Source organism: Chamaea fasciata, unplaced genomic scaffold (assembly GCF_029207755.1).
Source record: "Chamaea fasciata isolate MVZ Bird 193981 ecotype frontalis unplaced genomic scaffold, bChaFas1.0.hap1 SCAF_7, whole genome shotgun sequence".
Taxonomy (NCBI): Eukaryota; Metazoa; Chordata; class Aves; order Passeriformes; family Sylviidae; genus Chamaea; species Chamaea fasciata.
Window position 1 is genome coordinate 9,900,853 of NW_027094092.1, and position 27,822 is coordinate 9,928,674.

Sequence of the window (27,822 nt, forward strand, 5' to 3'; positions counted from 1 at the left end):
ACTACTTGGTTAAAAATGTCTTCCAAAATTAAGTTTCAGGATTTTGACAGAACTTGGTGGGTACCTTAGAAATAAAATAAAAGATAGAAGGGCAAATAAAGCTAATCCATATTCTGAACCCAGGTTGTGGCAGATACACTCACAGAAACAAAAATCTGCTCAAATATACATTCAGAGTTGACTCTTCTCTTAGAATTGCCTTACTTTGGGTTTTTAAAGACAAGGAGAGTTTGGGCACTAGTCTAAGGCTGAAGAACCAGCCTAAACCTCATCTTGTCTATCCTTTTCTCTTTGACCCTGGTAAAACCTTTGCTATCCTGTGTTTCCAGCTCTTCCTGCAGAAATAATGGGACAAATATTCAACATTCACTCCCAACATGCCCAGTGTGAATAGAAATGAGGGCAGTAAACCCCACACGAGAAAACTGGCCAAAATTCCTAATGACAGCAAAGAGCATCCAAGGGGCATGCTTGTCTTGTGAATGGATTCAGGCCATCCAGGGCAACTCCCAATATTTGCCAAAGCTGATCTGCTCAAGACAGACACACGGAGGGCTGTAGAAATGCTCCTGCTTTATTCAGCTTCTCAGGTTTCTTTCAGGTTGGTTTTTTTTCAGATCCATTTATTTAAAACTGAAACTTTCCCATGGGGAAAAACAAAAGTAAAGAGCAATTTTCTTTGAAAAATATCCCTGGAAATATTATTTTTGGATGAGCTCTTCAGAGTCAGACCTTTGAAATGTTAAAGTGGATAATTTGTGAATAATTTGAAATTGTGAGACGTTCTAAATTATGATCAAGCAACAACAAGATCAACTTTGCAAAACAAGTATCAACAAAAAATCCTGCCTCTGGAGAAGCATTAATTTGGGATATAGATGAAATTCTCCTGACAACGTTTTAGCACATGCCACAGTAAGTGCATTTCTTGGCACTGAATCTCTGTTCATGTGCAACTGAAAAAAGGAAAAGGTGGGGAGAAGCCATGGCTGTGCTCAGCAAACCCATAACGAGGACAGCAGTGACTCTCATGGATGCATTATTTTCACTCTCCCTGGCTGCTCATGGAAGACCCTTTTCTATCTGGGGCTCCCAGGCTGAAAGCCACGTACTGTGCAATTGGGAAAAGGGGGGATGGCTTTAAACTGAGAGACAGCAGGTTTAGATTAGACATCAAGAAGAAATCCTTCCCTGTGAGGGTGGGGAGGCCCTGGCACTGATGCCTTAAATTTTAGCTTTCATGTTTTTCACATTCTGTGCTGCCCAGGGGTGCAGTTCTGAGCCTCATATGAAGTGCTGCTAAGCTCTCTTCACAGAGCAGGGAGACAGAACAAATCCTTTTCCTGCTGAAGACCAAGGACAACTTTCAAGCCCAAAAGCACAAACAACGGTGGGCTGAAGGGAGGAACAAGAAGGATGGGACCTCCCAACCTGAAGCTGGAATTGGACAATTAAACCCCAATATGCAAATGGATCAAAACTTATAAAAATGTAAGATCTCGTGACTGGTCAGGCATTTTGTGACAATTTTAAGTCCATCTTGGGTGTAACCCTGCTCAGGCTCTTGTCCTGCCCAAGGTGTATCCTGGAGGCCTTTCAATGAATACCTACTTCATTCTCTAGCTCTGTCCAGTCTCTGTTTCAGGTCAGCCTTCCTAAGACATCAGCATAGGATGCCCAGAGAAGCTGTGGCTGCCCCTGGATCCCTGGAAGTGTCCAAGGCCAGGTTGGACAGGGCTTGGAGCAGCCTGGGACAGTGGAAGGTGTCCCTGCCCATGGCAGGGGGTTTGGGACTAGGTAATCTTTACAATCCTTTCCAACCCAAAGAATTTCATCATTCTATGATTCAATCTGAAACAACACCAATATCTAGCAAAGGTGGACTTCTTCCTGAAAACATCCTTGAAATTTACATAAAGCACTGTTTTTCAGAGTGCACAAATGCTTAAAAGAAAGGACTGACACCAACACCACTCAGCGCACCAAGCGCTGGCTGCTCTCTGCCCTCAAACACCAGCTCAGATGCTGAAGGCTCTGTGTGCCATTAACTTGAATTTGCAGCAGGAGCCCAGAACTTAACGAAACTTGTTCAGAAAGAACCCCCTGCAATGCAGTGGCTGACAGTTGTTCCTTTCTAAAAAAGGCCCCTGGGAAGGGAGCTGTGGCCAGAGCCTGCTCCCAGAGGCAGCGCTCCCTCCCCGCCGGGCTGGCAGGACATTCCTGTGTCTGCAGGCCTGGGGCTCACAGCCTCACCTGTTCCCAACGGATTTGCTCCAGCGGCACCAACACACATGTGCCCCCCCTCCTTCCTAGCACCTGGATCCTGGATAACATCTCCTGCTGAAATTCCCCTGCATAACTGCTCAGAACAAGTGCTCGTATATGTAAAAATAGCTCTGCACAAAAAAACAAAGGAATGAAATACTCTAGATCTGCACTGCCTTCAAGGAACAGCTAATTCAATTAACCATTATCACACAGTTACAGGGTATAAGCCATGGCTGACAATGAAAGATCTGTGCAAGACACAGAGACAAAAAGTTTATTTCTCTGGACTCTTCAATTCTTTGTAACAGCTGTGATCTGTTTACACAGATATTGCACAGTGAAGAGCTTATCACTGCATCTCCTGTAAAAAGAAACACCCAGGCATGAGAAGTAATTTCCATACAAACAGCCTTAATTCTTATAGCACCAAGCTGAAGGAGAATAATAAAAGAATTTTTACTTCCACCTGTCCTCAAATCAACCTAACTTTTTCTTCTTAGAAAAGGTTCTCATCCATGATTTCCCAGTTTTCCTCACTTATGCCAAGCATAATAAGAAGCTGTGTTTTTGCAAAGTATTGCATAAAAGGCCTATTTATGTAATAACTTTATATCAGTAATGGTTATGTTAATGATGCTTCTAGACTTTGGTGTAGGTGTAAATATATAAGTGGAAGCTAGAGACATCTCCACACACACATGTGGAATGGCCCTGGCCCCTCAATCCACTTGCTGTTTCATGTATTTAATCCATACAGGGTGGGCAGAACCACAGGTATTCAAAATGCACTAATTCCGTTTAACTGTGACATAAACGATCAAATAGAATCTAACTGTCCAATTTATGGAGAAGCTCACACATTTCATTTTTTTCCTTAAAAATTACTTGCTCTTTAATCGAACCTCACACAGTTTCTGAGGCAGGTGATGTACAAATTCCTGCGTCACTGTAAAGGGTGAGCAGCCCACTGGGGACCACAAAGGTGATCCATTATGGGACTGAAATAAGAGTGTCAGCAGCAATGTCTCCAAAGGCACCCTACACACCCACCCAATGCAGGAGGCACACACTGCCTTATCACCCATCCCTGCGTGCTGGAAGAGCTCTGGGAGCCAAACCCTCCAGAAATGAAACAAATCTCTTTTTAGGGACACTGCCATGCCTATTGGTGAGTACCTATTGGTCTTCCCTGATCTGGTCCAGCTCTATTTATCCTGTTATTTTCTAGGTAGGATGATGGGAGGGGGGCACAGTGTAGTTTTATTTAGACTGCAAGCTCTGCAGCACAGAAACCTCTGATCCAACCATGCCTGTCTCACTGATTACCATGCACAAATGGTAAGCATGGCAGCATAACAACAGTCTGGGTATCTGGAAAAAAACAGAGACAGGAAAATCAATCTTATCTTGGAGCAAGAGTCATATAAACTGAGGCTGAAGGACAGATAAGCAAAAGCAACCTGGCAGATCATCCCTGTAGTAAATCATTCCTGTCTACATCACAACATGGGTGAATACATGACCAACAGAAACCCTGAGAGCTTAAAGAAAATTCTTTCAACATTCCGGAACTTGCTCTTTGGCCACGTCCCTGCACAGGCAGTCCCAGAAGCCAAGCTGGTGTCTGTCACTGGCCAGGCTGGCACAGCACTGGGGGATGTCCTCCCCCTCAGCTGACCTTCAGCTGTGAGGAACTGCACCACAGGTTAGGGCCAGAAGACACCCATCTGTTACCATGGTAACATCAAACCAGATTAAATTTCCAAACATATGCTCCTGGTAAGTTACAAGATCCCCAGGCAGAGACAGGGAAGGCTTAGGTGATGGGAAAGTTCCCTTTCCTACATTTGCTCAGTCTTGGAGTTGGATGATTTGAAAATACACGGCTATATTTAACCCCTGGGATACATTTCCAAAAATCCTATGCTAGGAATTCACAGAGAAAAAAATGTGCTTGTGATGCTTTTGATTTTCCAGCAGGGCTGCTCCCCTGAATTAGCAGCACATGCCCCAGCAGCAGAGCCCTCCTTGGCTTTGGGAGTCAGGGGGGGCTGGAGCAACAGCCTGGCAGATTCATTCCACCTTCCTATGGCAACGTTTGGACAACACTGGCTGTATAAAACTGCTCAAAACATTTAGAGGAGCAGGTTAAAGTGGGTGCCTGCTCCCAAAGAGCAGAGACAGAATTATTTTCCATGAGAAAACAAGAAACTAAGTTTTTTTTGGTTTTTTGTTGGGCTTTTTTTTTGTTAATACAGCAGCTATTTTTAGCAATTTGTACATAACACAGCAGCTCCCTCCTTTAGTGGGTATTACACACACACAGAGAGCTGCTGGGGTCATGCAGATGGTTTCAGCTTGTATTATTCCTTCCAACCAAGTCATGAATGGGTGAGCCCAGCTACCTCCTGTAAGTATGGGCAGCACTCACATCTTTTACATCAATTCACTGAAGTGCTCTTGAGAAAAAGAACACAGAAATATGGATAACACACAAATGCCATACACACAAATTAGTCATGGAGGTTTCAACATCTAATGCTCTTCCAACAATAAAAAAAATAATTCATGAAGCTCGCAAGGATCACACTGGGGAGGGGACTGGATACCTTTCTCCAACAGCTGAATTAATACTCTCAGTGCTGTTCAAGTCAAAACCAGGGTCCCCACCATGTTGGATAATTTCCATACAAACTGTTCCTTAGGTGTCACACACATTATAAAACAGCTCATTACCAGAACACAAGAAACCAGTCAAATATTAAAATAATAGCCAAATCCCTATCACTGGAAGTAAGATTTCCTTGAAAATTAAGTTGTTGTACTGAAAACACAGCCTTCATCCCAACTTCCATCCCACTTCTTCTTGGGAAGAAATGCTGGCTCTGACCCACACCGCAGTCAGGATAAGATCCTTTGTTTGCAGGACAAACAGCAGTAGGAAGACTGAGTGATATTAGCTTACCGCTACAGCTTGGTATCTGCATTAGAAAGAGATGATTCTTAAAAACTTCCTGTCAGCACATGAAAACAACCAAATACCTCCCTTTTGCTATTAGAGAACAGATACTTATAGACACAAAGTGATCCTGAAAAAAAATATTAAAGCCCGAGCACTAACCCAGAGGCAACCCACAGTAATTTCCTGGCCTATTTATAGGAGGTGCTGTGGTGTTTGTTAAGCCTTACGGTTGCTCCTAACTCTTTTCCTGGATGTCCCACAACTTCCCCAGACATGTGAAGATGAAAGTCTGCTGTATCCACCCACAGGTTCCCCAATCCTCTTCCTTTCAGCACGTTTCAGCTTTGCAATATTCATACATATATAACGTAGCACAGACAACTCACACACTTTGGGGTTTGTTTATCATTTTACAAATGTAAGTGGTATGAGCCTTTTTACAAGAGGTAACATCCAGCACTTGCAAAGGCACCCACATCCGTAAGAATAATCTATAGTACCTAAGAGGGCAGGTACTAACCTCCCATAATCTGCAAGATGCCACACGTTAAACTCTAAAATCACGCCCTCAACAAGAAGCAAATAAGAAAAAAAAAAAAAGGAAATATATCCCCGTTTTTCTATAAACAAACAATATTAGCAGAGATAATCCTACTCAGGTTTATTCACCTAAGCCTTCTTTTCAGAAGTGTGTAGAAGAGGAAACTGGCCTTGATTTCTTGTCCTTCACCCAGTTATCACGAACTATGCCAACATTTTCTGTTGTGGTGTTGGTTTTTTTTTTAAACCCAAATGCTGCAATGCTCTCCAAATGTTCTTGGTCCCAGAGCCTGTGCTCCATACAAGTACATCCTCTCTTATCCATGGTATTTTCTGCATCCAGCTGGAACTAATCATCAGAATTACAGGCTGTTGTTTAGACAAATATCTACAGTACAAAAATACAGAGGTTTGGGGAAAAAAGAAACCCTGAAACAGATTTTATGCAGAGGACAAGCTATAGAATAGTCTGTAATAGATTATATAAAAGCCAGCCAGCTCTTATCTGGAGCAAAGGAAGACAGGGATCCTCCCCTCAGCAGAACAACTCAGACAGGATGATGATGGGAGGACAGGATCTCACCTAAGTGATTTTTCACGGTGCCAGTGGGGTCCTTGTCATGTCATTTTTGGCACTGGGACAAGGTTGATAAGCACGAAAGGTCCCACACAGTTCTGCAGTACTAAACTTCACTTGACAAGGCTTATTAGCACTGGCTTTGAGCCTGACAGACCCAAGCTGTCTCTAATGCTCAGTTTAGGCCAATTTGCCTGATGCTCTCCAACACTGGCAACAAGGCAGAGAGGCTGGATCTGGCTCTGCAGAGAGCTCCCTCAGGTCTGGCATCACCAGCTTGTGACTATGCCACAAGGAAGTGAAGACACTTCTCTTCCCCATGTCCTTGAATGGATTTGGGAAGACATAGATTTGGTCCAGCTTTCTAAGGTGATACACCTGGCTGGGAGTGAGCTGATTCTTCACAGCTCAGCTCACATGTGTCTGCTCAAGGCACGGGGACTCTACAGAGGGAAAAGAGGGTGGTAAAAGGCTTCCTTCCCTCTGAGATCTGCTGTATTTTTATACAATGAGCAAAGTTAAATCTCCATTTACTGGTGGGGTTTTTTTTGTTTTTTAACCCCCCCAGATCTCCTCATCTGTGCTGCTCACCTTTCAAGCACTCTAATATGGATACGGACACTTGTAACTGAACGATTCATTTGAAAATAGACTGGACATTACCTAAGCATCAGGATGGCCTTGCCTCTGCCAGCTCCCTGAGCCAGGGTTACCAGACACAAACACCAGTCCCCAAACTCTGCAGGACCCTGCAAGCTGTATTAACAGTGTGCACTCAAATGCAAAGGATGAAGACTGCTGTACCTAAAATAAGCACTGTAGAACGTTTGACATGGACCTGTCAAAGGATTGTCTCCCTCTTGGTTTTTTATATTTTTCTCTTCTGTTAGAGCCAGGATTAATACTTGGGAGACACAGTTTTCCTGTTCGGACTCAGATGTTTATTAATTCTTGCCTACACTACGATCACATGAGTTGTGAGTTCTAACTAACAAGGTAGAAAATGTCTCTGTCTCTAACTCTTTCCAAGGTCTTTTAAGCATAAATTATCCAATAACGAGATGACACCTAAATTGTTTTTACTTTTAACCCAATAACCAACCACCTGTGGCCTGCAATGAGAACCTTTTCACCCCATTACAAAATACCACCCAGACCCATGAAGAAGAAGGCGAAAGAAGAAGAACTTAACCTATGCCCTAAATCCTCCATATTGCTTTATATATAATACTATATGCTAAACTCCTAAACTCTTAAGTTTTCCACCCTGTGCTATCACACAATTCTATTCAAACTACACATCCATAATCCCAGTGCTATCAGTCAATTTTGGAAGCCTGTTCCACAGCATCAGGTCAAACGTGGTGCTTGCTTGAGGGTCAGTGCCTGCTAGCACAGAAAGCCTAAAATCCTCAGCTTCCAGGGTTCCAACATCTCCCTAAACACTGCAAGTAACTACTGCACAAACACGACCCCTGTGAAGATCCCTGTGTTCTGCCGTAGAAGAACCATGGAATTATTTGGGTGGGAAGGATCCCTAAAGATCATGTAGTTTCACCTTCTGCTATCCCAGATTTGCTCTAAGCCCCCTCCAACCTGGCCTTGAACACTTCCAGGGATGGGGCAGCCACAGCTTCCCTGGGCACAATATTTTTGTATTTTTATTTTTATTATGTTTTTTGTATTTTTATAGATGACAAAGAACTCTGTAAGCACATGCACCCGATGAAAGCAAGCCCTAGGCATAATTCTCATTTTCTTCACACGAGAAAAATTGCTGAGGACGCCCAGCTGTGACTGCAGGTCTCATGAGCTGCGGGGGAGACAGTCCCACTCATAGCACTCTCCTGGAATGAGCAAGTGGAATAACATCAGAGGAGGCAGCACAGTCCAAATGTGTCCCTCCAGCCCTGTCCAGCATTCCTGACCCAGCACGTGCCCCATGCATGCCGCTGGTTATAACCTGATCCGCTTCCATAGGCAACCGACTCCATCCATCCCATTATCCAAGAGTGCAACACTTTCTCTTCATTGCGAATAATGACTTGAAGTGACTTTTTTTAGCTGCAACATCCTGGAGCTGGTTACAGACTCCAGTCCTGAATGAAATTCAGTTCTTCCAGTGCACTTGTGGGACATTAAATTATAGTAATTGTCAAAATTTCCTCATTATTTATACTCCAGACAGCTGCTGTGGCTACAGCAAGGACAGCAACCACCCTCTTCAAAGCAGCAAGAAGGAGCAATGATAAATCTTTCTGATGGCTTACTTTTACAGAGCGCTTGCTCCGTGGTTTCAACAAGATTGATAACTTCCAAGAAACAACAAAAAGCCAAAGGAGGAGACCAGAATAGAGTGTGGGTTTTGACTTACGATGTCAAGCTCTCCTTAAATCTTTATTTCACTTTACTACGTGAGTGGCTGTGCTCATGTTGAAGTCATGAAGGTAGGGGCAGTCAGGAGCACTCATAAACATAAAAAACATTAAAATAGCTTCACACAGAGGATGGATATCCAAGTGTGCCAAAGCAAGCATTTGCAATGCCAAAGGAAGATATTAGGATTTATGCTGTAAAATGACTTTTTCTCAAGATACAGAAAGAAGTAACCTTGTTTGAAGTATCACGAATTTTAAATGCTCTTCATTTAAATGTATTTTAAAAAACAGGTTTTTTTATTATACGTGTTCTTAATAACATTTTGCTATACCCTTAGCTTCAACAATACTCACAGCAAATATAGTATTGAGGTATTACATGCTTTTAATTTTCCTGGACTGATTTTTGGTTCTCCAGGTTTGAATATTAAATACAAACAAGATACAAACCAACTGCTTACCTGCCAATAAACTGCATCTTGAATTTCATGAATTTTTTTCATTTCATTCATATTGCTCATTTAGTTTGTTTCATTTTAAAAGATATCGGAACTTTTAATCACACTTTCAAATATCTAATTCTTTATTTCTATATATTTCTGTTTAATTACTTGATATTTCAGAAATATAAAGTAGCAATGTAAGAATAATCTCAGTTGTAAATATGATAAATTTTAAGGCCTGATGCAACCACTGTGGAATACAATGGGGCAAGAACTGTAATATTAATGTTCTGAAGATTATACTTATAGTTCATTACAGTGAAAAATTAATTAAAAATTATTATTAAAAGCCTCATACATTGAAATTCCACCCTGTCACTCAGCCATGCACACACAAACAACAGACCACTTTACTACTTACCATTTGAGACCTATTTTTTGGGCAGCCATTGATGTCTTCAATCTTTTCATTTGCTGAAAAGCGAAAAAAGAAGAGGCATAAGGCAAAAAAACTAAAGCAAGGGCATTTATTTATTCCAATGATTTCCTGAGCACCTGCTGCCAGCTCAGTAAAGGAGTTTTAGATTGTAGCTGTCCAGTCCAAGTGAATGTGTGAAACACTGAGAGCCACAAAAAGAAAAAAAAGCAGCTGGAGTTCTCTACTGGGTCGTGCCTCCAGAGACAGCTGGGGCAGAAGCCAACTGCTCTGACAGCATCTTGTGACAGGGAATTCCTCTAAACCACAAGAAAGATGTGAGCTCTGGAAGCTGAATCACTGCTGGGTGGAAAAGTGAGCACTCCACAGACAGAGATGTTAGCATGGCAGCTGGTCTGCTCAGAGAGTGAATACAAGTTTTAAATCCACATGGGACATTTATGATCAGTAACTCCAATATTTTTTTTTTCTTTTTTAAAGCACAAATCATGAAACAACTTTAAAAGATTCTTGACCATGGCTTATGTGTTGCCTTAACCTGCAGAAGAACAGTTTCCACCTTTAAAGTCAGAGGTGAAACAATGAAATCCCTGAGGCGGATAATGCTTGCCTTAAAGTTTGCTCAGCTTCACCTTTCAGCCTTGGATGCTGGAATGAGTTTGTGCCAGAGTCTGAAGAACCAGTTACAACCAAAGTCCAGTTTCCCTCAGTGTTTTCACTGTAATAGAGGCAGGCGCTCCCATCCCATTTGATTCATGCATTAAAAGCTGTATTTTCTAGCAGTCCCAAGTATTCTCAGGACACCAGTCAGAACTCCATCCCACTTCATGGCTTCCCTCAGTTAGAATCAGTTTGGCACAATATTCCAGTAGGAGTCACAGCCATGAGAAACAAAGCAGTGACACAACTTCACTCTTGTCTGATAGGTCCCATTTTACACATCCATATCACGGCACACCTTTATCCCACAGCAATGCAATGAAAAAATTGATGCTAATCTGCAGGTAAATCCACAGTGTGTTCCCCAGAGTGGTCCCTCAGCCCCTACCCACAAAGAGCACACTCTGCTTCCAGGAATGCCATCTCAGCTTTGGTCATACAGAAACAAAGATGAATTCATTAAATCCCACTTTCCAAGTCCTGTGCACCCATCTCGTAATATTTACTATCTCCCACTTTAGTACCATGCAATATCTCCATCAACTACATTTATAACACATTTAAAAATTGATAGCTGTATTCCTATAAATCGGAATAATAACAAAAAATAATAATAAATAATAATAAATAATTTTTAAAAGCTGTATTCCTATAAATTCAGCACCATTCATAATTACTGGAAAGGAGACTAATGAACTTGTGAACTTGTCTCTTGTTGGGACATGTGTACAGAGACACCTCCAAGAACTCAGGCCACACCCAGTGTATCTGCATTCATGGATTTAAACACAGCTACTGTGTTTATATGGCATTACTAGGGGCATATAGTACTTAGACATTCTTTTACAGGCTCATATATTTTGAACTGAAATGAACCAGAATGATGTGAGCACATTTTAATTGACTTGCAAACAGCTGCTTTTACACATAACACACCATAACATAAAAAAACCCTCTCCTGCACTGCATATCAAGTATTTCTCAATGTGTAGTTAGGAAAAAAGCTTGGATTTTGCAGGCTGCAGATAAAGCTGCTTCTAGGTGTGAAAGCCCTCCTCATCTTTGTCACAGTAAGATGCAGCAGCCTAAAGCCACACACAGCAGATACAATTTCCTTTTCTTCACTATTAATTTGGAGGATTAAACTCAGAATGTTTAAATATGACCTTCCTTTCATATGAAAGAGGCTCTTTGAAAAAGACATCCATTCCCCCCATACTTCAACTTTTGAAACCTTGCAGACCTTATCTTAAATATTAGCCAAAAGGCAGCTATAAAAACAACCAAAAAAACCCAACCTGCAAAGGTGATCAAAGCAATAATTGGTTACGTATTTAAGAAGGAATAATTTGAATTTCATAAGCATTTTCACAAATCAGTACTCAAAGAGCTACATTTAAATATTTGGTAGGAGGAATCAAGTACACATTTCGATGGTGGTATTCTTGCACATGATTTCTCATGCAGCAGTTTCCTACAACTGTGTTAAGGCAGGACAGCTAGATAGACATGAAAGGAATCAACTCCTAACTGCTCCTGGGTTTCCAAAAACCTTTCCTTTTAAAGGAAATGGATATGGGAAGGAGCACTGTTCATTGTGAATACCTGTCAACACACAATCATCAACGAATTCACGGCCTGTTTTTTCACCTCTGTAACTGCACAGCAGGGCGACAGTGCTACTGAGATTTAATGTTGCTCTACAGCAAAGATACAAAATCATTTTTAACATATCCCAGTAGAATCACTGGAAGATGCTTCACAGTGTCATCCCAGAACAGGGCTTGTAGATCCCTACCTTGAACCCAGAACAGCTCCCTTACAGCATCTCAAACACAACATAATAAATATGCATGCTCTGATGTCCCTTCATTGCTGGCTTCTTAATTTGCATCTCAAATCTGTCAGTTTGCTCCCAACAATGGCTGTCCTAATTCCCATTAGCAGGCTTTCCCATTCCATCCATCTCCATTGGCGCATGCATGTGTTTTGTGGCATCCCCAGCACCAGATGGATGAGCCTCTGAAGGAACTAATGAAGGATCCAGGCCCAAGGGAAGAGGGACAATATGCAGCTCTACACGGAGAAAATTGTTCAGAACTTTCATTATCTATGAGCATTAGTGCACTAATCTAAGAGAACTAAAGGCTTTGAATAAAATAACTGAGCCTGCACGTGAGATTTGTCCTGATGGTAAGTGATTCTCCTCATCTGAAAACTCGTTAAGAAAGATTTCTTTTTCTGCCACACAAAAATTACACCCCGTCTTCTTTCCCAGCTGTATGTATGGATCTCCCCTATCCAACTGGAGGCAGGAGGTTCAAAACAGGAGGCAATATCACTGTGAATTATATTCGGACCAGTACCCAACCGATATTAGAAATAGTGAGGGCTAACAGCATCCTAGCAGAAAAAAAAAAATCTCAAGAGTTGTTTTTTTTTTTTTAACATTCAGCCATGTGGAGTAATACTGCTATGTCAGGAGATCTTATCAGCAACATCCAATATTTTTCCACTAGAAGACAAGGCTTTTTCAAATTAATTAGCAAAGCCTCTGAAGGAAAATGAACTACATAATTCCAGGCAGTTTGATGGATTCTCCCCCACACACTCTGTGTTGGTGTAGAAGATAAAAACAGGGATTGTCTAAGCAAGCTGGTGGATACTTGGCACAAACACAGAAAATCACTCACCTACAACTTGGATTATTTCAGCTAGCAGGACTCCATCAGTCACATCTTGCTGCAGATCCTTTATCAATCTCTTGTGACCAGATTTTGCTAGATAGTGATTAGCCCAATCCGTATAAATCTGTTAGGAGACAGACAAACAAAAATAAACCGTTACTCATAACACAACCTGAAAAATGAGAATTCTTCGTTTCTCCCAGTATCTTTTTCCCAAAAACGCTTTTGGTGGATATGAGTCATACAGCAGTTTCACCGTGAGGAAACTCCTTTATTGTATTACCAAAGAAACCTTCAAAGGTCCTAAATATCCACCAATTCTAATAAATTCCATCTCACAGGTTAAACAGGCATATTAAATTGCTTTTGATCTGTTATGCAAACTTCCAGCTGCTGGAATTTATTTCAAAATGTGTTACCTGAAAACAAATCACACCAAGCAACCAAAATCTCTCTTTAATTTGCATTAAGTACTGCCCACCATATGACAACACAATTTAATCAAGATTGCCAGAGAACTAACAAAAACTTTTCATGCTGGGTTATGAGAAAGAAGCTAAATTACTTCATTAGGAATTTCCGCTTATGAATTAAGTAACAGTAGGACACATATACAGGACAATACACAGGACATAGGACACATTTGCATAGGACAATATTCCAAATTAAGATTTTGTAAAATTACCGATTATGTTGCAAAGGAACAGGGTAAAAACAATTAAATATCAGGATTTTACCTTTTAAGTATCTAAATATTAATGTTCACTCCTACTCTGAAGAGTGTCTAGAACACTGGAAATACATTCATCCCAATCCAGCCCATCAGTAAGCAGACGTAGATTCAATGTGCTTCCTGGAGCACGAGCCATCCCAACCCTCACAGACCCTACAAACCCCTGTGGGGATGACAAACACCTCAACACCAGGGTGACAGTCACTGGGAACAACGGGATTCAGTCCCCAAAAACCCAGGGAAAGCCCTCCCTGTGCACTGCCCAGGAAATTCTGTTTTCCTACACAGCTAATGACAGATGGAAAGCAAAGAACATGAGGAGAGGGGGCGGCTCTCCAGGCTGAACAACTTTAGGAGAGGCGCTGCAGCCCTCTGATCATCCTCAGGTGTTGGAACCCTGGGCACTGAGAATTTCAGGCTTTCTGTGCTGACTGGCACTGACCCCCCAAGAAAACACTGCGTTTCACCTGAGGCTGTGGAGAAGGCTTCCAAAATTGAGTGACAGCACTGGGATTATGGGTGTGTGGTTTGAATAGAAGTGTGTGATATCACAGGGTTTTATATTAAGGGTTTAGAATATAGTAATATATATATATATATATATATATATATATATATATATATATATATATATATATATATATATAGCAAGATGGAGGTTTTAGGGCAGAGGCCAGTCCTTTTTCACCTTCTTCTTCATGGGTCTGGGTAGTATTTTGTAATTGGATAGAAAAGCCTGTATTGCAGGCCACGGGTGGTTGGTTATTGGGTTAAAAGTAAAAATAATCTAGGTGTCATTTCATAATTGGACAGTTTATCCTTAAAAGGCCTTGCAGAGAGAGAGAGGGGGGCCATTTTTTAGTTTGTTAGCTGGAAGTACTGTAGAATCACAGTTTGTGAGTCCGTAATATAGATAAGAACTAATAAACATCTGAGCCTGAATAAGAAATGCTGTCTTGAGCATTTAATCCCAAATCTGGCAAAAAGAAAATAAACCCCAACATTCAGGAACCTCCTTTGCACTCCAGTAGCTCCACACACTTCTTATCCCAGGGCTGAGCAGTGCAGATCCTCGAAATTACTGACCCACAGCTATTCATTTCAGAAGCATCTCATGCCTTGCATTTCCAGTGTGGTGGTGCTGTCCTCCCTCACAGCAATCAAAAGCCAGCTGCCAAGTCAAGGGGGACAAGTATTTGCCACAAAACATCTGGATGTAATAGAAGGATTATAACTTCACATCCCTATTGCACTTGCTGATTCGATGTTAATAGGGTGGAATGAAGAGCAGAGGTTTTGACTAGAGCTGTTTCTGTTACAAAGTCTTCATTTGTATTTTTTTTTAAACCTGTAACACACAACTGGTAAGCAGCCATGAAGAAACCACTTAATATCTGAAAGATATGCCCCTATTTTCCACCATCTATCCTTTACTTTCCCCTTCAGAGCAGCAGGATGTGCATTTCCTATGCCAACAGCATCACGGGCTTGAACAGAAAAACACACTGGAACACCTTCGTGAAAAAAACAAACCCAGAGCTGAAAAACATCTCAATGAAATAAAGACTGAGTACACATGAGTGATTTCCCCAGCTGACCAAGAAAAGAAAAAACCATGCTGCACAAACCACACATTGTGTTCCTTAGCTCCTTTCACAAGAAAACATTTTTCCATAACAGGAAAACATTTTAAAAGATTCAACAACTTCAGGGAACTAGGATTGACTTAACCTACTTTTCTGCCACATGGTTTTAGCTTTCTTATCTAGGAGTGAAGACACACGAGGTAACAGGTTGTAAACCATTTACTTTGCAAGTGCAAGGGTCCAAACCCCCCACACCATCCCTGTAATTCAGCTGACAAGGAACTTATCAAACACAATAACCACGTTTCCTTTAATGGGAGGACTGCACTGAATGTCCTAGTTTACCACTGAAGCATTTTCAGAAAATTTAAGATTATACTTTGATGCATCCAGGGTTCCATCCTGGATCATTTCCATGATGCAGATCATCACGCAGCCGGACAAATCCTTGGATCAGCCCTAGAGCTAAAACAGGAGCAGACCCCTCCTGGCAGAGCCTGAAATCACAGCAACAGCAAGACCTTGAGAGCCAGTTAGGATTGACCTTGAGAGCCAGTTAGGATTGGATTTTTAAGTCAAACAACAGCGTGAGAATGCATGGCTGACATTGCCAAACTGCTATCCTCTACCTGCTTCCTACTGCCCTAATTCCTGTTGGACCCACGAACACCAGATCTTATATTCATACCCTGGAGCTGCATCAAAGAAATCCCTGAACTTCTTTAAATCCTATTGGTAAAGGGGACAACCTGAAAAACCCCAGATACCTGCTGTCTGATTCACTGCCTATGATGACACATAGAGAAATTTCCTCTGATGGCAAATTATTCTTGTATTATTCACTTTGGGTGCTGAATGAGCCTGCTACAAGCAGAGCTTTTAAATTTACTATGAAATGCACACCAGTATGGAGGAAAGTATTTCTTCCGGGGGTATATTTAAGGGTGTGGAATATTATTTCATTCCACTAGTTCATCAGGAAAGCATTTCACAGGAAAATACAGATATAATAAACCTGCCCTTCTCTTAAAAGTGTTATCACACAACATTATTCTGCAATATGCATAACATGCAAAGTATTATTTTTTATCTATCTGGGCTATATATTTACAAGCTCTGAAGCATTCTCAGGGATACAGTATTACCCAGGCTTATTGCAGTAGCTCCTCATGCTCACCACTGATTTGTATGGCACATATTAAGCTAATCATTGAAAATTTCCAGGATGTTTTCGCAACCTGTTTGTTGCAAGTCTTTGTAATGTACTACACAAATGGATTTCTAATGTTTCTTTTCCACTTCCATACAAACAAGTGAAAAAAAAAACCATAATTGCACAATGGCTGCTATTAATAGACACATGAAATACTTTCAAAGCACACAGTGTTTTCAAATGTTCAAAACCAGGCAAATAACTGGAAAAACAATAATAAAAGAAGCAAGAAAACACTGCTGAGAAACTTTTCATTTTCCTGTCTCTGCACATCAATTATGAGTGCTCCTCAGATATTTTCAGCAAATGGGTATGTAGTCACGTGTTTGAATATTCATGTGAAAATTACCTGAACAGTCATCTGTTTAAAAATATAAAGATCTTGTGATATGAAATATTCAACCCACTACAACCCAAGAGATATTGCCTTATTATACACACCAGTATGGGCTTTTAAAACTTTTCAGTGATTTCACACAATATGAAGATCACTGGAGCCAGCTTCCTTACTTTAGTTACAAAAATCAAGTGAACATGGTGATTTGGGCATTATCACCATAAGCAGGTCTTTGTGTCCAAGTCAGGTTAATGTTTAACTCAGGTCTAAGTTCCAGCTTTTGCTAAAGGTGGACTCAGCTGTTTCGTAGGTTTTTGGGTTTTTTTTTTCTGTAGTGTATTATCTCAGGAATCCAATTATCTGGGAACAAATTAAAAACGTATGTGAAAGACTTTTTTCTTCTTTTTCTCTCTCCCTTTGATTCACCAGATTTGAACTAAGAGAATTACAGTTAAGTATCAATTTTGGAAATACTCAGTACATTATGAGTCATAGCTAAAACACTAAAATGTAGTATAAAAAACAGAGAGGTTTGGGGAAAAAAAATCCAAATTCTAAAGATTTTGAAATCTGACTGTAAAGAAAAAGGCCTGAACACTGTCTTCCATCATTAAGATTAAAGAATTTTGAAATTTGATGGAGTTTCTCTCATTCTGCCCTTCCCTTCACATTTCAGATGAGAGAGGAATCTTGCTTTCCAGCCAGGAGACCCCTGAAATTCCCTGGCACTCCAAGCCTCCTACAACATTTCTGGCTGTGCTGAGAGAGAACGTCCACCACAGCCCAGCACACCTGAGCCTGCCCTGTGCCTGAACACTGGAACCAGTACAAAAAGTGCCTTTTGCAGAACTGGTTGGTTGTTCAAGCCCACACAGCCACCCCCAGGCTGGGGAGCAGAACTGACCAGCAAAACCAGGGTACAAAGCATGAATAAAGTCATGGGAGCAATGAATCCAAGAAGAGATCCTTTAGAGACCCAGTATATCCACAGGACTGCAATTAGGTTAAGGTGTCGGATATTATCATGTACTCCAGGGTCTCCTTTAAATGGAAACTACCTGATGTTTTTGCCTCTGAGTCAGTATTCTGAAATACACTCATGGCAAGGAAAGGATTCACACAAAACTACTTGAAAAGAATGCCTCTCTTCTATGCAAGTAGAAAATATGCCTGAATCTCTTTCTTGTTACTCACTTACACACACACACACACACACACAAATCTAATTATAATCAACGCCCAAGTAAATTTTCAAATCTTTCTTTCCTTCCTCTGCCATGTCAGTTCAGAACTAATCAGCCTCCGATCATTTTCTCCCAGTAATTATCATGAATCAGGCTCTCACGAATTTGGTAACAGCTGAAGAGTATCTTTTTGACATCATGTAGCATAATTAGAGCAGAGCAAGGCTTTTTTTTCATTATTAAATAGCAGGGTTAGTCACTCCAATGAACTCCCATTCCAGAACAGCCACCACAATGCGGTGCCTGTGCTGCTGCTGACCAAACCACACTGTGCCTGCTGAAGTTCACAGGGAAATCAAAAACCAGCCCAAAACCCAAAAATAGCCACAACACACTGAGATGATCTGAAGGGGAACGCCTGCAGTCCTTACAACACTATGGGGTTTTGGAAAAGCCTGTGAGACACTCACTGCTGCCCAATGTCATGGGGCTTGCACACGTGGAGTCATGAAATCCCAATTTTTGACTGCTAACACTAATTGCAGTCTCATGCTGATCCATGCTACAGTTCAACACAGTGATCTCATTAACAGATACCACACAGCAAAGCCCAGAGCTAAATAGCTAAAGCCAAAAGGTTCACCAGAAAAATCCATCCCTCTGAAGCATCTCTGGCTCCAAGGGAGCACAGGAAGGATAATTGCTATTTTGAAAGTGCATAGAGATTATGACCCTGACAATATTTTGCTGAGTTACTGGCAAAAGGACAAAAAGGAAGCATGTGGTAATAAAAAAAAAAAAAAAGAAAAGAAAAGAAAATCAAGTTTAACAGCATTTGTCACAGACCTTTTTTCAGACATTTCTTACAATTTGCGGCCATAGTTGCCCCTACATGCTTCTTAAATCCTGTCTCTATCTGTACATCTGTACCAAGACACAAATCCCACTATAAGGGTAGTGCTGACTCTTCCAGAATAAATGCAGCTTTGCACTGCTATCCAAAAAGCCTGTTTCATGCTTTTTTCCCCCAATATAAGTCCTTGCAAAACAAAACAAAACAAAACAAAACAAAACAAAAGGCTTAAAAAGCAAGACACAGGATGGATAACGTGTAACCCCATTTCTCCGGGATAATTTAAAGGTGTTTAGTGGGCTTTGAGCAGAGAGTTCTGTCTGCTCCTGTTCTATAAGGATACAGCTGAGGGTATGAGGACAGCAGAGCTCAAAGGAAACACTCATCATCCTTAGGGGTGCCCTTGAGTCCCCAGTGACCTCCAGCCCAGAAGGAAAGGATAGATGAGGCTAGCAGTGAATCGCTTCTCCTCTCTGCTCCAAGACACTGGAAACATCTGGAAAGCTTGGATGGAGGGCTGGAGCTTTGCTGACCCAACCCTGCCAACCCCTGGCACCAAAGCCAGCTCACAAAGGGAGGAAACCACCAGAAACTCCAAGTCTGAGACAGAGATGGGCTGAATTGCAGGTGGATTCCTTCCAGCAGGCAGGTGAGACAGCAAAATTACCTTCCTGGAATGTCACTGTATGTAGAAGAGGCCAGGTTGGATGGGGCTTTCAGCAACCTGGTCAAGTGGAAGGTGTCCTTGCCCATGGCAGGGGGTTGGAATGAGATAATCTTTAAGGTCCCTTCCAACCCAAAAACCACTCTCTGGTTCTATGAATTGCAATCCCCTAAAAATAGCTGTCACACACACATGCACATACACCTGCTAATTAGCATCTAATATGATGCCAGTACTCTCAATTACCTGGAACTTTTGAGTTGTCATCAACTATTGAGAATTGAGCTATAACCATCTGCAATTCCCACTTTGTCCCCACATTTCTGAGGAAAAAGAGGTAACTCTGCTTCTTTTCTTTTTACATTTCTTAAGGCAACTCAACTGAATTATTTATTCTACTCAGATGTGCAAGTGTTTGTTGCAGCTGCTTTCAATTATTACCCAGTTGGTGGGGGATATTCTTCTGAATATTACACTTTACTGGACACTTGTGTACATTAATTAGCCTTTGGAAGTTAAATAGAGAAATGGGTAATTTAAACACCACTGGGACTACTTATTTCTCTCTCTTTAAAGCCTTATTCCCAACTGAGGAGGGCTTTTCTCATGCATATGACTGCTATTCAAAAGCAATGGGCTGACTCACAGCACACAGAGCCAAGCATATGTGTCAATTTTAGTAGGCTTGCGACCTTTCCAGGAATAGAGCCTTGGACTGTCCACACTTCAGAGCAGGCACTGAGCGTTCAAAGCAAATCTTTGGTGGATACTAAATAAGCATCATGCTTTCAATTGTCCAGCTGGTACCTTTCCTACACTTACCGTACTGAATATTTTACTACATTTAATATAAAAGAGGAGCAAAGAGAGAAGTCCTTTTTATCCCCCCAGTTGCGAAGTTTCTGAACCCTGTTACTGACAGGTGCTGCCAACACAGAGGGCTGGACATTTCCCACCCAAGCAGCATTTTCCCCGGGAGCAGCCTGGAAGGTGAAGCAAGGACAGTGATTGTGCTGGCATCCGGCACGCTGCGCTCTCAATGCTCCCATTATCTACGTCTGCCATACACAAATCCCTGTCAAGCTGGAGCCACACACACCACGCCAAGCAGGTGGCTGCCCTCTCATTCCCCCTTGCAAGAAACCCCATGAAATCCTGAATAAAATGAGATTGTACCCACACCTGCACCGGTTCCTTTGCATATCCCGAAGTGGAATGGGGTTGAGTTTGCTGAGCTGATCGGCAAAACCCATCCCAAGTCACATCTGACTGCAGTGAAACACCTGAATTGATCTCATACCAACAAAGTATAATCTACCTCAGAGAACAAAAGCAACAAATGTACTGTTTCTTTTCAGTGCTTTCTAAAAAGTCACCTGAAGTGCACAGGAAGTTCTTTTCAAATATCACAGTTCTCATGCACAAAATACACCCGTTTACATCTAAACCACCCACAAACAGCAACAGAAAAGAGCTTATCTGGAAAGGTGATACACATCTACTCCAAAGAGAAACCACAGAAAATCCTAAAAAACTGCAGAAGAAAGGGGAAAAAAAACAACAAAACAACACTTCTAAGGCTGAAGTAAGTTAGTCTTCAACAGCACCACTGCCATGATTGAGGAGCCAAGAGCTGCTTACTGTTTTATAATGGTCACAGGAAAATTTACTTCTCCCACGAACAGGGACCTGGAAGGTCATACTACTTATTGGCATATTTAATGTCAATATATTCTGCTTGAGTCCAGCTTGCTCTTCCTTCTCAAGGGGTCCACAGTTAAATGATTATATATATGCTGGCATGTGAAGCTTGGGTGGTTAATTTTAGCTGAAGACACGCACGCACAGCGCTCAGATTTCTGACACAGTCACACTTCACAACTCCCACCCCCCCTGCAGCTCTTGCCTTCCTCTTCCTTTACACTGCTCCTTCTCTTACTACTGTGTCTAACACAGAGTTCCAAGGTTTGGCATCAATTTCAAACAGGATGAGTATATTTTATTATATCAAAGCTGTTTACAAAAAGAATGAAGTCCGGCAGGTCTTTGGTGTTGGACACTGTAGGCAATAAAGGAATGATTAAAGAAATTGTTGGGGTTTTGTCTGACTGTTTTGTTTTGTTGCTGGTTTGGGTTGTTTGAGGTTTTTTACACAATCAGGAGGCTTTCTACCTATTATAGAGACAACCCCCTTAATGTAAATGCTCCTGACATCTATGGAAATATACGCTCTAAAAGGAAACCCAAGATTTTGCATGACAAAAAACTTCAGGTGCACCCCTTTTTAGAACTTCAGAACATTCACAGTATTTGAAGGTTTTATCCATCACAAATGCAAGCTAAAAAACACCAGGCTGAATGAGACCTGGAATGGACACACACACCCTGGTGCAGTAACGGCTGCCTGCCCTCTGGCAAGACCCCACCATGTGCAAGTCAGCCCTAATTCCATGGTCTGACCGCTGCTGCTGGCATTCCTTAAAAATACAGAGAATTGGCACTTGTAAGATGCTTGGCTGAAATTCTTTATGTTAACAAAAATAACACAGCCGATGCTGCCAAGGTGAGAAGCGAGGGCTGCTTCACCTCCCCTCTTGCCAAGCTGAAGGATAGATGTCTGACATTTTCCCTGTTGATTTTTCAAAGGCACACTCATGCCAGAGCCAGATTCATGGGGCCCTTTGAACTGCTCCACGAAAAGCAAACAGCCTGGGAGCCACAGTGTCTCCACATCAGCTCTCCCCCCAGCAAAGCCCCCTCACCGTGGCAGAGGTGGGTGTTTGTTTTGGGGAGGTGGGGGACGAGAGGGGCTTTGATGGAGGTTGGGGAGAACATGATGTGCTGTGACATGAAGTCGCTGCTTTACCCAAACAGCTCAGAGGGCCCAGGCTCTGATGTGCTCAGGACTGTGCTGGAGCAACAGCTCTGCTAATGCAGACAGGCACAGGGCTGAGTGTGAGAAGGGGGGAAGTTTGCACGTGTTCCCCCCAAAAACCCCGACCACTGAAGATGGCAGAAGGATCTAACTCCAGGCTGCTACAGCCTTAGAGCTTCTGCTGTGAGCACCCAACTCTCTGTATGATCAGTTCCCAAAACTCCATGTAGTCCTGGCACACTTGGCTCGTGGCAGTAAAAAAAGCCTTCTAAACTTTTCTAATGAAGACAGACTCATTTTCTCTATTTGGAAAAGGTATGAGAGACTGTTCCAAACAGCTGCTGTAATTTCATTGGTATTTTTCACCTGGGGTCACAAATCTGTGTGTTTGCAGTATCATCTCCTCTGGGCAGAAAGCCATGGCCGCAGGAGGGATCAGAACAGATGAACCATCACTGCTGGATTGGACTCGGAGAAACAAAGGGCAAGGAAAAGATTCCAAGAGATAATAATCTGAAGAGGGCTGGAAATGGAACCTCATTTGCCATGTAGCATTTTAAGAACAAACTCACTCCTCTATTTCGTTCTCTCTTGATTGCTTAGAGGATTAATTTCTCAAAACAACTTCCACAGATGTGAAGCAACTCCAAGTAAAAGTAAAATTGGTTTCTAAGGCACATGATACTAAACCCTTTCAACTCCTAGCAGCGCACGAAGATGAAAGTTAACTGATCCAAACACTGAGGCCAGGCAACATTGCAAAAGCTTTTCTTAATTTTTAACAAAATCATTTTGCTGTGGGGATTAGGGAATTACAGAAATTGGTTTTGGTCTCACACCAAATCCTAGCCCGCTTTCAGCCTAGAAGGACCAGCCAACATTCCCTTTTGGGTCTGCTTAGTGTTTGATGGACAAAAATGAGACTTCAAAACCAGGGCCTGGGTAGGCTCAGTCCATATCAACACCGTAGGCACCAGCCAAATATCCTCAAGAACAGTGTCTAATGCCACTCAAAAAAGAGTAAAGTCATCTGCACTGCCTTCCTCACTCTGAAAAATGTAATTTAGTTCAGTGTCCAAGGCTTTTCATGAGAGGCAATGCCTCTGGAGCTGCCAGAAGCTTGGAACGACATAAAGCAACAGGCAACCAGCACATGGATGAAAAATCACTGCAACTGAGTTAGGAGGGCCAACAACCTATTCATCACTTTATCTGCCAAGCAAGATCAATGCAAAATCTGGGGATGGAAGGAATGAAGAAAGGAGGAAACAAGACCCAAACATGAGCAAAGACTTGACCACAGATTGCTTCAAGCCTGTACTCAATTCTCAATTATACATTTAACTCTTCTGAACAGGAATGCTGAAGTACTGAACAGTACTGAAGTTGGTAGTTAAAGAATTACATATTAATCCAATTATTTCCAAAGCTTATTGATGGTAAGAGTAAGAATGAGAAGGAGCCAATTACCTTTCCAAACACTTTTTTTAATATTCTACCCATATTCCTATTTCTAACACTGCTCTGGCTCCTGGGCACTGTCAGAAATGGGACAGTTGGCTAGACAAATCCTAGGTGTGACCTACTTTTGAAAGGCCTATTTTTATTTTAGGCTGCGTTTTTAAGATAGTGAAAAATATTTTGTGACAGCTGAGCATTAATTTGTGCGGCAAAGACTCCATCCCAAAGACACACAAAAAAACCTCTCAGAAGGATCCGGCTTCTCCCACTAGTCACATCCCAAGAGCTCATCTTCCTCCTAGCCATCAAAATAAACAACCAATCTTTCAGAAAACTTCAGATAATTTTAAGAAAACTAAACAAGTGTCAGATCTCCAGCATTTTTAAAATCTGGTCCTCACTTTTCAGTAGAGAAAAAAGGAAATATTTGTATACATTTGTATCAACATACAGATGAGGGGATGCAGCACACTCAGGTGTCTGGCCCTAAATGTTTTCCTAATGAGATCTTGAGGTAAAATCCTTGCATTTGAATATACTAACAACCATAGGTGGAAGCATTTTTGGTTTTGTTATGTCATTTACTACTATATTGCCACACAGCCCAGAAATCAGGCTACAGAAATCAGGCATAGCGGGGATCACGAGGGGTTTGCCATATTTTAAAGGAAACAAGGTCATCTTTATAAATTGTTCCTGCTAAGCACTTACAAGTCGTTTCTTTTTTTCCTCCCCCAAACAAAAAAAAAATAAAGTGCTGAATTAATTTCCAGAAACATAACAAACCTAATCTAATGGTCTTGCAGTTGGCCATCTGTTTCACAGATACAAATCTAACTGAATCTTCCGCTGACTGATAACTTTCTAAATTACATTAAATTGTCAATGCTGACCCTGCTTCCAGCTTAGTTCCTCCTGCTTCCATTTAGAAGGCTGGGAGTGCTTTCTGTATCATAATCTATATGCCAATTAAACAGAAGAAAATTGGCAATAGTTAAAGCTACACATTTGGCACTAGATCAGATTTAAAGGGGCAGAGAAGGGCACTGTCCCCAGCTATGATGCAGACTAAGGGAATACAGGAAAAAAGCTCTAGAGTGCAGATGTTATAGAAAAAAAAATTTAGTTCCCCCTTCTCCACAGGTCTGTGTCACAAAGACCTTTTCAATCAAATGTACTTGTATATTTATAAATAATTAAGAAATAGTCCTCCTAATGGGAAGGAGCAAACCCCTACACCTAAGTTTAGCTTGGCACTACATAAACAATTAGTGATTTTATCCCTAAAGGCCATTTACAGACAGGCTGGCCAAGACTCCAGTTTCCAATTCACTGTCTTTGGGATGCAGAATGATTCCTAGCACAGTACAAGAGGAAAATTCTGCTTTTCCACTTCCCACTGACCTTACGCCTTGCTGGGGAAGGAGGGAGGGGGCATGCTACTTCCATCAGAGCCAGCTGGTGTGGGCACTGCTGCAGGCAGGATGCTCACAGGCTCAGGAAACCACTGGCCTGATCCGTGATAGCAAATCCTATGCTCCTAATTAGAGAGGTTCACTGAAGTGACACCAGCCTGTGCTTTCATTGATCTGGCAATTCAAATCAGTGCTGTAGGGTTTTGCTAAAATTCTGATACTGAACTTTTAACATCTCCTTCTGCATTAAAAAAAAAAAAAAAATCCGGTAAAGTAAAACTTACAGCAGACCAGAATTAATAATTTAAAAGTTTACTTTATGGTTGATCAAGAAGTGACAATACAGGCACAATTCCCACAGGTACAGCAGGTTTGGGCATCTCTGTCTGGGAGCCTCCTCACATAGCCATCAGTCACTTAAAGGCCCCCTGCACCTTCCTGAAAAAATCATTTAAGCAAAAGGAATAATTCTTGCACTGCTCCTGAAGCTTTCTTCAGAAATATATATATAGCACAGTCTTTTAATAGAACTGTCACGAGGCAGATCAACTGTAGGCTTCATCTATTTCCAGCAGAAAGAGTTTTAACAGAAAGATATTTAATGGGAATTTCTGATTCTTGAACAGCAAAACCTACACCAGGCTCAGACTATTATCAGTTCCTTACGATTTTTCTTCATACAACCCTTTTTAAAATGCAGATGGTTGAAACACTTCTATTATTGTTAATAGCCGTTCAAGAATTACATGGCAGCAAGGAGGTTGTTTAAAAGACCTGCAAACTCTGGAAAATTCAGAAAGCACAAGGCAATGACAGCAGCCTATCCTCACTGGGGCCTCCATCACTCAAATTCTAATGTAATTTTACACACACCTACACAGTCCCTTTCTCTGTTTGACATCCTGCTTTTAGTTTCCCATTTAGTCCTGCTTTTGCCTGAACACCTACACCTTGGAAAGTGTTACTCCAGCAAACTTATGTTGCTAAAATTAGCTGAGTTTAGTGAGAAGGGTTTAGTGAGAAGAAGAATTACATAGAATTTCAAGGTAATAAACTCCTGCAACTAATCCTTGTGGTCATTTTACTGGGATCTACAAAAATCAAACATCTGACTTTATTTTTTTTAAACTTGGTAAATGCTTGGTTTTCCTTTGGATGAGAACACTCACTTTGCTCCGTGCTATAGATGTGGACAAAATATTCCCACAGGATGCAGATGAAAGCCCACCGATGTATGAAACTAAGCATGGTTTAAAGTAACATGAGATTAGAGCAGTGGCTTAGCTGCAGATAAAGTCAGAGCAATTTACTGGTCATCATTCTGAGGACAGGCACAGAAACAAGGCTTAGGGACATCAGCAACATCAGTTATCCTTTTCTGCCTGGAGCAAGGGTTGGAGGAATGCAGAACAAAGAGCATGTTTCCAGTTAGAAAAAGAAGAAAAAAAAGTGTATTATGCAACCAGTATTAAAATGCTGATTCAGGAATTAACCTCAGAGATACTAATAGTAGGAGGGGGAAAAAGGAAAAAAGAGCTATCAGGACTGGCTGCTTGTTTTCCTGATTGAACAACTATTATTTATAGCATTACTTGCCCCGTTCTTTGTTAACTTCAGTTCAAGCTCTGTAATCTTAAAATTTCAGAAACAGGTTAAAAAAAAAATTAAAAAGGAAAAAAAGAAAGCCGCAGCAGCTGTTGTAGCACTATGTTGAGATTTTCAGTTACAGGCCACTTTTTGCAAAAGGCAGGCTTAAGAGCATCATCTAAAAGTTGAGATTGTGACAAGTTAATTAAGCTGTGGGCAAATGGTTGAGTTGTGAATGAAAATCCAAACTACTATTAAAACAACCTGAAAGAAAAAGGAGCTCACCACTTGGATTTGAGGTTGGTTGGCTGAGGTTCTTCTGGTTTTGCGGGTGGTTTTTTGTTGGTTTTTTTTTTGTTTGGTTGGTTTTGTTGTTGTTTTTTTTTTGAACAAAACAATTCTATTGCTGAGTTTCCTAGAAGTGTCATTTTTCCAGAATTTGTTTTATGCCTTTGGCAACGCTCGCGTTGAAAATTTTATGCAATCCCACAATGATTATGAGGTTACAAACTCATTTTTCCCTCTAGAAATAACCTTCCCAGACACCTCCTGCAGGTCTTCTCCTGAGCCATCACTGCTGGACTCTGGAGGAGCAAGACTGCCAGGCATCAGCCTTTCACCCGTGGCTGCATCTGGCACTAGAGCAGCCTCAAAAAAATGACAAATCCTTCCAAGGAATACAGGCTGGTGACACCCTGTGAACATCGGGAGGACAGGTCCAGGCAATTACTGAGGGGCTCTGGAAGAAGTACAAAACATCAACATCATTGACTTTTTACCAGAAAGGTATTTACCTACTGTTGGAATTCTGGAAAGTGAGGATTTCAGGCTTTCTGTGCTAAAAGGCACTGACCCTCAAGCAAGCACTACATTTGATCTGTGGCCGTTTGGAACATGTTTCCAAAATTGAGTGATAGCACTGGGGCTGTGGGTGTGTGGTTTGAATAGTATTGTGTGATCTCA

The 27,822-nt window shown here is 41.5% G+C and overlaps 1 protein-coding gene across 3 annotated transcripts in view; it reads right to left on the reverse strand.

Annotated features, from left to right (window-relative positions):
* NAV2 (neuron navigator 2) overlaps positions 1–27,822 on the reverse strand; it is a 387,234-nt gene that overhangs the window by 138,310 nt on the left and 221,102 nt on the right. For all 3 annotated transcript variants that reach the window (XM_066187506.1, XM_066187504.1, XM_066187505.1), the window contains 2 exons: positions 12,958–13,075; positions 9,590–9,642 (listed from right to left, as the gene is read on the reverse strand). In XM_066187506.1, coding sequence (XP_066043603.1) covers positions 9,590–9,642; positions 12,958–13,075 — 171 coding nt within the window. The remainder of the gene's footprint in view (positions 1–9,589; positions 9,643–12,957; positions 13,076–27,822) is intronic.